The 11,195-nt window shown below is 44.0% G+C and overlaps 1 protein-coding gene across 1 annotated transcript; it reads left to right on the forward strand.

Moving 5' to 3' along the window:
• Positions 1 to 627: 627 nt before the first annotated feature.
• On the forward strand, positions 628 to 10,024 carry gpr176 (G protein-coupled receptor 176). The gene is made up of 3 exons (XM_035144495.2): positions 628 to 873; positions 6,038 to 6,290; positions 7,260 to 10,024. The coding sequence occupies exons 1-3, from the start codon at positions 636 to 638 to the stop codon at positions 8,485 to 8,487; spliced, it is 1,719 nt and encodes a 572-aa protein (XP_035000386.1). The 5' UTR covers positions 628 to 635; the 3' UTR covers positions 8,488 to 10,024.
• Positions 10,025 to 11,195: the final 1,171 nt, after the last annotated feature.

Raw genomic sequence — 11,195 nt, forward strand, 5'->3', positions numbered from 1 at the left:
GGCCTCTTCCTGCTCTCTGCTTGTCATTCATACAGACAGAGTGGAGTGTCTTGGTGCTAGTGGAGGAGGGGTGGAGGAGGAGGGGTTCTCCTCTCCAGTCTCTCACCTCACGCTGGGAGCTTTTCTCTCTCATGCTCCAGCCTCCCAATAACCAGCCTGTGACTGCTGCACGACTGGCAGCGGCACGGGGAGAAGCAGCCTGTCAGACACAGTGGGTTTCTGTGGCAGAGGAGAGGTGACGGTCGCGCGTTCTCGGTTCTGCAGGACTGCGTTATTCCCGGAATGGACATTTCGCAGGCCGGTGTGGTTTTCGGGTGCAGCGGGTATCAGAGAGCAGCCTCCAGCCGCCAGCCCCTCACCGCTCACGGATCTCACAGGCTGATCTCTGCCATGCATCCGCATTGAGGGATGATGGAGCCTCCAGCCTGGGCTCAGCATGTCCCTGAGCTATTATACACATGATTGCTGCATGTGTTATTATTCGTTTCCTGCAGATTATAAGTGATCTGTAGTATTTTTTTGTGTGTGCAAAGCATCACCACCACCGTCACAGTTGCAGGGATGCCTCTCCAGTGATGGCTTCTGTCATCCCGCCTCCCTCCTCGAAAAACATCTGGATCTCGGGCTGAGCCGTCATGGACAGCGGGAGCCGGGCTGCGACGGTCGGGGACGGCGCAGCCAATTTCACAGCATCCAACCTCTGGCTGGATCTGCTGAACGCGTCGGGCCGGTGGGACGGCGGCAGCATCCCGGCCGCCGAGCCCCAGGGCGGCGGGCTGGACGAGCAGCAGCAGCAGCGGCTCATCCGGGAGCAGAGCTACCGGGACTTCACCACCACCATCCAGGTGTTCATCCTCCTGGGTTCGCTGCTCGGTGAGTCCGTGCAAACTCCAAACACACCAGGAATCAGAAAAGGATGAAAAAACAACACACGTGATGAAATATTTACATGAATCTTTGCTCAGTTTGTTTTGGGACTTCAATACAATATATGTGAGGTAGTTTACAACAACAACAAACTACAGAAGTATATATATCATCAGTATATTGGTGAACAGGAAGTAGCAGGATGGTGTCTTTGCAAAATGTGAAATAATAAGCATGGGATTGGATTGGATCATATTTTCCAACTTAATAGACACATGTTTGTTTCTCTTATTCATTTACTCATGTTTTTTTTATGGTAAAATGAATCAGTGGGGTATTGGGAAACTCAAATATCTGAGGTTATTTACAACAACAACAAACATGTCTTCAACAAGTATGAAACTCTGTGGTTGAAGCAGCAGGACAGTGTTTGTGGTGGTTATTTAAAAAAATGTGAAAACATCAGAGCCTTGATAAGCATGGAATTGGATTGTACAATATTTAGGTCATATTTTCTGTCTTAATAGACTTATGCCTGCAGGTTAGTTTTTCTCACTTATTTACTTGTACATTTTGTAAGTATTTTAAGGTAAAAGGAATCAGAAAGGTATTAGGGAACTAAAATATCTGAGGTTATTTACAACAAACAACAATCAGTGCCTGAAAGACTAAATGAGGTAAACATAGGAAGCAGCAGGATGGCGTCTGTGATGGTTTTTCTTCCATATACAATATATACATGAATTAGTATTTTATGGTTAAAGGAATCAGTAAGCAACTAGGGAACTAACATACATAACATGACGTTTCTGTCACACGTCGTTACGATAAGTTTTTGTTTAATTAGTTATTCGATGCTGTCATGATTGACATCGGAGATTGATCGGCAATTGGTCGAGCCAGTTTATCTCCGTGACCTCGATGTCGTGGCTCAACTCCACGATCACTCCTGAGCAGAATGAGACCAAAAGCACAAGATGGCAGCATCTGTATTGATAAATGATGAGCAAGAGACAAAACCCACATGAAACTAGAATAATGTAAGAAATAAAGGATTTATAGATAGAATAAATGAAAATAAAGTTAAAATTAAAAGGGCTAGGGATTGTTTTCCTGACCATATTCTTCTGTAATGTAGACAAGGCTGATTGCATTTTTCTTTTAAAGGATTTTAGAGGAAGGATGTGTCTTCCATCTTTATTTCGAGTGTCATCACGACACTGGACTTAACATCTGAGTCTTTACCCGACACGTGTTTATCAGAGCGCTGCTGGACGCGGTCTTTCTCTCTCACCGTCATGTGCCCACTGCAGGTGGTAAACACTCCCTTAGATAACGGTCCTATGGTTTAGGATGGAGCGGGTCAGAGTCAGCACGCACTCCACTCCCTTGTGTTATTCCTGAATTTATAGAGAGGTCAAGACATGCTCCAGTTCTTTGGTAATATTAAGACCTTCCTTCTAGCTGCCCTGTTACTGCAGCTGTCCGTGTGGATGCACTCACAAGGTTAATAGGGAAGTGAGGTTGTCCTGCACCATTCAAGAACAAAACATACATACATACTGTACATGAAACAGTTAGAAACTCTATAAGCTCCTTATCCCTCTAAAGTTAAGCTAGGTTTTTAAAGCACATTTCCCAGCCAGGGAATTATTGCTGCTAAACCCCGGCGAGTGATTTGTTTCTCGCTACCTTGGTCATAAGTTGACCTGAATTGAAAACTATATGACTTATTTAACTGGAAGCCAACTCCCAGTGCTTTTTGTCCTGGTCAGAATTGCATCCCTGTGTGTTTTGGTCGTATATTTCAGTTTGAAGCTCGATAAACAGAATCTGTAGCGAGGGACACGAGCTGGAAGTCTTTTCTATTTCTAGTTTGACCAATCAGATTTGAGTATCGGCTTTGAATACAGGTCTTTTTTTCTGAGAGTAAAAGAGGTGGAACACATTGACCATAATGAATCAGCTATCTGCTTTTTAATTTATCTGCTTTCATCTACAGATAGCTGTTAATACATCATAAGCCACAACATATTTGCCCTAGAAGCTAATTCATCATTAGGCGACAGCTGATGGGCTCAGAGATTAGTTTGAGGCTAACTTGAATATTTGATATCAAACAACATTACGAGAAGGAGCCTAGAAAACATGTGGAAAGCAACCATGGACAATGTGTGTTTAGAGTCTTCTTGAATTATTAGCTGGGTAATTGAATGAGGAATAGCTGGAACAGAAAGTGGTACTTAGCTAGTTTCCCTTATTTCACCATGAAATTAGCAGATATCAGCAAACACTTTGAGACTCAGAGGCATTTTCTTGCTGATGCCAGAAGAAGCACCGCCTGCTTCTGCTGCTGCTGCTGCTGCTGATGATGATGTTGAGAGTGAGGAAGGAGCTGTGTGAACACATCTGTCTCCAACACTTTGATCACATCAGCAGTGTGAAACAAGATCCTTCTCTCAATGCATATGAATGTGTTATTTGTCACAAACGGGGCTGTAGTAGTTTTCTGCCTCCACGCTGCACAAAACACTCATCAACGGAAGTGCGTTTGGGAAAAGTGACTCGGACTTTGTGCCACTTGCAGAAACAGTTCACCTTGATGAGATACGGGGGAGATGACACCAAAACCGGCATTAAAAAAAAAGACTGTTGCTCAGCCATGACTCAGTACCCCCTCCTGCTGTGCAGTGAGATGTGGCGATAGACCGTCTATCCTGTAGCGATGACGTTCTACCTCACATAACCGAACCACTGGAAAAGAACAAGTGAAATCCAGTAAATAAATCCTGTGAAAGACACAGTCACGATTCCTTCATCACTGAGGGGAAAGCTGACCTTTGCTAATAAGATAAGTGTCTCACGAGAGAACTTGAACTTTACATTTCCAGTGACACAGAGTGCACGACTGTTCGGGTCGTGGAAGGTTAAGGAATGAAAGGATATCGTCAGTGAATCAATTTAAAATATGTAAATCAATTTCATTTCACTTTTTTACGCAATCAGTTTAGGGCCCGGAGACTGAATTCATTTCACAATGAACAATAGAAATTATGATTATAATTATTTATTGGATAACAAGAAGGTTTTTGTACCAGGACAAAAGCCAGGATCTTTCTTGATAGTCAGACAGAACTTATTTTCAGGAATGAAAAAGATACAGTATGTTGGTTCTGTCATTGAAGGGGATCTGTGTGATATCTGATGCATGGACATAAAAAAGTTACAGGCTATAAATAAATGCTTTGTGTTTTCCCCTCTTCACGTCGCTCCTCATCCGTGACACACAAAGAAATAAACAGAAACGTACCTCGTGTTATTCACACGTTCACATTAAAGGTCTCACTCTGGCAACAGCCAGTGTGTGAATGGCAGGATTATGTATTATTACTTTAAGATATATTGATTTAAAGCATCAGTATTAGAACCCATGACTCCATCTTTTATAATGGCTGAGTTGAGTCCTTTTTTTTTAGAGGTAAATAAAGATGGACGTGATTCTCCATTTCCTTGCGTTGAAGCCAAAACATCCCAGACGCGGGTGCCACCATCTTGTTTTCTTGACGTCATTTGGAGCCAGAGTCTTCATGAATTATTTAAGTCAGTGGTTGGCTGCAGAATAGTATATTTTGAACTTTGGCGAGAATCAGGCTACCTGTTATCCTGCCTCCTCTATGCTAAGCTACCGTCCCCTCTATACTTATTGTACGTTCTCATTTAATTCTCCTGCAGAAAGCAAACACACGTATTTCTGAAAATACCGAACTATTCTGTGTTTATATAATTCCCAGTATTAAGCAGAGGCTATTATTTCTGATAAAGCAGAGATCAGAGTTTGACTGTAAATCGGATTAATGTACCACTCTGTGCGCGACACACACTAATATTGCCAACAATTGTAATCGGGGTCTGTGAGGAATTATGTGAGTTACGTGGTTATCTGGCGCTCTGCTCCTCTGCGGGGGTTACCATTCATGAAGCAGGATCGCATCTATAAGAGTAACAGTGGAGCCGCTAAGCGTGTTCATGATGTTTCACACTTTAGATTGTAACAGCTCGAGTGTTTAGACTCCATGGGGGTGTCTCTCTGCAGCTTATTAGCACGAGTCCAGACACGTCACAGCTTACTCGCATTCAAAAAAATAAAAATACAAATATTGTTCTTTTTTTCATGCTGCTACAAAAACCTTTGTTAAGTGGGGGGGGGGATGGTGTTTAGTGTTTGCTCTTCCTCCCCATTGGCTCCTGTGTGTGGTTGCCAAGGTGTTCCTCAAGTGCCAGGTGAGTATTTCCGGCACAAAGGGACAAAGTGATTTTTATAGACAATACAAGCTCTGACTATGAAAAAGTCCAGGTCCTGATGTTTGCATGGAGACACTTGTATTATTAATTAGTCACAGCTATGACCATAATACCCTCAAAAACCACTTGTGTTCTTATTCATGTAGACGTGACACTTTTATCATAATTGCAAGTTGGATGATCAACAATCAAGCTCATTTATGATAAAATTGTAAAGACGTCAACAAGGTTTTTCAACCTGTTTCTTTGTTTAGGTGAGAAATTATTTAAAACGTGTAAAATATGCAATACAACATGTGTTTCTAATTCTGGATATGGTGTTGAAACTGTGATTCCCACGTACGTACGTCACTTGTGTTTCCACTGCTGGGAAAGTGAGACAATGCAGCGTTGCACCTTCACTTCCTGTCGGACTCACACGGCTCCTGTCAAAAACTGTGAAAATTGTCAGTCATTAAATCCTGAATGACTTTGTCACGTCTGAAATAGTGAAGATAAAAACAACCTCTTGTATTTTCATTACGAAAGTGGGTTTCTCCTCCTTATCCCCTGGGATTGGTATTCATTTGCTCCTTTTCACCTCCATTCTTCTTTTACATTGTTCTCTTCTTTATTTTGTAGTTTTTCTCCTTCTTTTCATTTTCTTGCTCCCTCTCCTTCCTGAGACTGTCCTCAGAGATAGAACCTGCAGGTTGTTCTTTCAAATGTCTTTTAAACTGGGTTTCACTTGAGTCTAATAACCTGCAGATAGAATTCAAGGTGCAGAATGAAGAGTTTAGCACCAACAACCTATCAATAAATAAAACACTTGTTATCTTTTAATAAAAAATGAAAACACTCTTAAAGCTCTTCACCTTTCTCTCCACAGGAAACGCCACCGTGTTGTGGTGCACCTGCTGCACGAGCGTCTTCAAATCCGTGACCAATCGCTTCATCAAGAACCTGGCATGCTCGGGTATCTGTGCCGGCCTGGTGTGCGTCCCCTTCGACGTGGCCCTGGGAGCCAGCCCCCGCTGCTGCTGGTGGCTCCACACGCTGCTGCTCTGCAAGGCCGTCAAGTTCCTCCACAAACTCTTCTGCTCGGCCACCGTGCTCAGTTTCAGCGCCATCGCACTCGACAGGTCAGCTCAGGAAACTTTTGAAAATGATAAATAATTGTTGCTTTCACTTTAATTAACATCCACACATCTTACAACAGTGGTAAAGTGAGTAGGATGAGCGATGATTTGATTTCAGCTCTGCAGTCCGAACCGCTGACTCTGAAAAAAAGGCTCGTGGGCACATCCCACTCACTTCCCTGGATTTAGAAATATCACTTGAGAGAAGTGGATGGTTTCAACCGATCATCTGATCACTTCATCAATATATTGACTCTCTGAGTCAGCGGAAGTAGTTCTGTTCCCAAAAAATGGAAACATCTACAACACGAGTGGAGCAACATCAGGGCAGGATGGATTTGCAGCAGATCCTGTGGTGTTACATTCTCGTTTCAACCTCGGTTCCACTGCTGTAAAGATTAAATCACCTCTGTCGCAACTAATACAAGCAGAACGCTATCAAACCAATGAATAATTAATTCAGAAGGAAGGAGGCTGAGACTGACAATCAGTCCTTTATTTGTTTTGCTGATAATTAAGAAACAACAATAGGATGAGAGACAATTATCTGTCGAACAGACAGATGAGAAGAACACGACACACCTACATGATTCAATACAGCATCGACAAAGGGAGAGAAAAAACATTATATTGAAGTCAAGGTTTTAGGTTATAGAATTATTTTTTAAAAGTTGGATTCAGGCAACAAAAGCCTCCGACTAATGAATGGAGAAATCTCTGTCGACTTCAAACCAGTTATACAAATAGGCTAAATGGAGAAATATCTGTCCGTCCATCTATCTGTCTTTCTCTCTGACTACAGCAAAGTAAGTATTGGGACATGTGATTGACAGCTAGTACAGTACAATGGGTGGAACTTCAGATTTAAACTTCAGATTTAAACTTCAGATTTAAACTTCAGCTTTACAGTGTGACCTCCTTTCAAGCGCCTGTATCATCTTCATGCTGAAATAAACCTTCTTCTGTCTGTAGATACTACTCTGTGCTGTACCCGTTAGAGAGGAAGATCTCAGATGCGAGGTCCAGAGATCTGGTCATCTACATCTGGGTCCACGCGGTGGTGGCGAGCCTGCCTGTGTTTGCAGTGACCAACGTGACGGATGTGTACGTCACCTCATCCTGCTCAGATGACCACGCCCGCTCGCTGGGCCACATGGTGTACGTGTTGATCTACAACGTCACCACAGTGATCCTCCCTCTCGCCCTGGTCTTCTTCTTCATGCTGCTGATCCGCAGAGCGCTCAGTGCCAGCCAGAAGAAGAAGGTGATCATCGCGGCACTGCGGACTCCGCAGAACAGCATCTCCATCCCGTACGTGTCCCAGCGAGAGGCTGAGCTACACGCCACCCTGCTGGCTGTGGTGCTAGCCTTCTCCGCCTGCAGCGCCCCCTATGGGGCCTTGGTGGTTTATCGCACCATTTTGGCAGACACCAAGGAGCTGCCCATCTCACTGTATCTCACGGCCCTGTGGCTCCCCAAGGTGTCTCTGCTCACCAACCCCCTCTTGTTCCTGACTGTTAACCGCTCAGCGCGTCAAAGCTGGATGGAACTTCTGGCCAGGATTCACAGACGTTACAGCCGCCGTAACGTGGTCAGCACCGGGGGTCTGGCCTCTTTAACGGCAGAGGGCGTGATCGGAGAGCCCGTGGGACTTGAGACCGCCGGCCGCTCTGGGAGCCAACTTCTGGAGATGTTCAACATTGGCCAGCAGCAGATCTTCAGACCCTCTGAGGAAGAGGAGGATGCGGGGAATGAGATTCCTTCTCAAGGATCAGGAAACTGCTCTGGGCCACAAGAGGACCTCAAGAGCCGGTCGAGACTAGGGAGCCTCAGAGGGGAGGTGATCACCAAAAAGGACCCTATGCTGGGCACAGGGGGAGGACTGGTCATCACCAAAGAGGGCTCTCCTGCAATCATAGCCCCACGGAGCTCTCCGGTCCACACGTGTGCTTACGCCTCTTCATCGCAGGTGGCGCCAGCGACGCCAACAGAAGCTGAGGACTCTTCACAGTTTGGCTTCGGACCGTTTGAGCTGCCTCCTCAGTGGTTACCTGAGACCAGGAACAGTAAGAAGAGGCTGCTGCCTCCGCTGGGTAACACACCCGAGGAGCTGATCCAGACCAAACTGCCCAGACCTCGGCCTGAGCGCAGAATCAGCAGAAACAATAAGGTCAGCACCATCCCCACTGTGGACCAGTGAAGTGACCGGTGAGAAGCTCGGTTTCATTTGGGCGATTTCAACCTTTTAGACTGGTTTTCCATTTTATTCTCCGATGCAGTGGTCGTCACGGTAGACGTCTCGGTTTTTCCACTTCACTGCCCAAAAACCTCGACGCCCGAGGCACCGCAGCTTTCTTGTTGGACAGAAATCAATTTGACATGAAACATTTACAACGCAGTCCAACTTCCCGAGCACCCGGGCAGAGCCGGCTCCGTAATTAAGGACCTCGACAGTGACGACGTGATTGAGAGCAGATACCGTTTTTCAATCTCCCTCTTTTGATTAGAGCCGGCATCAGTGGTTCAATGAAGACAGTGTACGAATCCAATTATGCTGAGAGATGCACTGATACTTGAAAATATAACGTGAGAATAAGTGAGGACATTGACTCTCCTAGCACAACGTTTTGTAAAATGGGTACATGCCGTGATTGCACTCTGTAAAAAAAAAATAAGAAAAAAAGATTATCTTCAGTATTTGGGATTGACTTTTATTCTGAAGCCTCACTTTTGGAATATTTGCATTTCTTCTAATGTGGTAGACGTCGCTGTTGTCATTTGTATTTTAAATGTAAGTGGATTTGATAAAACAATGCAGATGTACAGTATGCAAATACACGTTGTAAAGAATGTTCAGAGTTGAATTGCTTTCTGTGACCCAGAGAAACCACAATCATCCCGGGTCGGGGATCTTTTAGTCCCAGTTGATCGATTTTATTTAGTCCTTGCTGGTGTCCTGAAAAAAAAATCAATCGCTCAGTCACTTTGTAAAATAAAGCAAATGAGGGCAGACGCACATTTTATATCCTCGGAGACTCACTGAGATGATGTTCAGTTTCATTTGTGTTTATCTTTTTTTGACTCTGACACTGTCCGCTCTCTGTTTTTTCTTTGTGATGCATAATTCAATAGCAGCAGCCTCAACCTGGCGGCTTTGGCTGAGGTAAACAGAGCTGGGCTGCACTTCAAATATTTGTCAAGCCGTAACTCCCTTTGGGGCTACCCACAATCCCCTGCAATGTCCACAAAGAAGCTGAATCTATGCCGTATCCCTCTCATGCTTTTATCAGGAAATTGCGCAGTCACGCCTGACTGGAAACAGCATCCAGTGCTACAACTTAAAAGTGGGAAAGAGACGAGTTTGTTTTTCTACGTCTGTTCCAAATAACGACTGTAGTATTGACTTTACTCGACAGGTACACAGCGGTTGCTTTGGTGAATCTGCATTACAGACGGAACACTGAGCCTAAGTGATGTAGGAAATTTAAAGTGTCACATGAAACAGGAAGATGATTGATTTTCCTGGCGAGGGTGTTTGAGAAAACACTGGCGCTGGCTCATATTTCCCCGCCTGGCTTCATTCAAGGCTGATTCAAATAAAAAATCTTTTCCTCCTGCGGCCATTAGGAGCTTGACAACACAGATACAGAGCAGAGTGATGACTGGGTTTAAAAAAAGTTCATGTCCAGAGATAGTTAAGAAATTAAAGCGACAAAAACATATTTTTTCTGCCAAAACTTGGAATGTATTTCTTTATTTCACCTGAGAGATTCATGCATTTCTGGTTTTGTTGTGGCTTTTTCTCACTGGTTGGATTTGGGCTGGAAACTGTTGTTTAGCAACAATTGAATTATAATCTGACGACAGTTGGTGTTTTATGTTATAACTGACCACGGATAGAGAGAGAACTGAAACCAAAGGAACCTCTAATCTAAGGAATAGGAAAAAATCTAAGGATGCAAATAAGTTAATTCTTGGCCTTGAAAACCGCTGCAACAATCACCACGAGCTCTATTTATGAGTTGTTATGGGGCTTTTGCTCATATCTTCATCAGCAAATAGTGTTTCTCATCCATTCTGTCTGTTTCCATGTGAGAAAACAGCCGACAAGGTCCCTTCAGTTCCTGTTGCAGAGCTTTTTGATCTTTTTCCAAGCTCGAGAATAAATCCTTAAACCACAAATGTGTGAGAGGCTCAAGTGTTTGGCAAAATTGGACATTTGAACATCCATCCGGCCCGACCTCATCTGCTGATGAAGATGATGTGATGCGACTGAGAGCTCCAGAGCAGCTACTCAGGACTTTGTGCTGATATTGTTTTTTTAAGAGTCTATTATTATTTCTTTCATTATTTTTAATCAAATCAACACCTCGTTGCTCTTGCAGCCCCATTGTACCGACACACAAAGGCTCAGCGTCTCTTCACAATTACTGCGTGTGTAGGTATATTATTTTTCCTTTTCATAGAAAGCAATAGCCTTCCCATGTATTTACCAGGATTGTGTCGTTACGACTGATGGGAACGTCTAGACATGTTAATGAGAGATCAGAGGCTCCCCGCCCACACTAACTGAAACTTGTGGATACACAACGTCTAACACGTTCAGAACAAAACCCCAGATTCACATTTCAAATCCTCTATCGTCAGCCTGACACTGACTCGAGCAGAGGAAATCTCATTTGCACCACTTTTAAGAAATGGTAGGAAATGAAAGCCGCTGAAATCCCAACTACAAACGTCGAGTTTAATCTTCTTTTCAGTCCGTGTAAGAAGGAGCACATGAGGAGCTTTGTGAGGAACAAAAACAGCAGAACAAAGGCTCTTTTTGTTATCAGCTGTGGTTTATTGTTATCCCGGCAGGAGTTGTCGTCACTGGTGTCGTCATTGTTGCCCGTCACTCCGCCTCCG

Source organism: Hippoglossus stenolepis, chromosome 20 (genome assembly GCF_022539355.2).
Source record: "Hippoglossus stenolepis isolate QCI-W04-F060 chromosome 20, HSTE1.2, whole genome shotgun sequence".
Lineage (NCBI taxonomy): Eukaryota > Metazoa > Chordata > Actinopteri > Pleuronectiformes > Pleuronectidae > Hippoglossus > Hippoglossus stenolepis.

Coding starts and splice junctions, on each gene's coding strand:
- gpr176 (XM_035144495.2), top strand. CDS start 636: ATGGACAGCGGGAGCCGGGCTGCGACGGTCGGGGACGGCGCAGCCAAT. Junction 874..6,037: donor CCTCCTGGGTTCGCTGCTCG/GTGAGTCCGTGC, acceptor TTCTCTCCACAG/GAAACGCCACCGTGTTGTGG. Junction 6,291..7,259: donor AGCGCCATCGCACTCGACAG/GTCAGCTCAGGA, acceptor TTCTGTCTGTAG/ATACTACTCTGTGCTGTACC.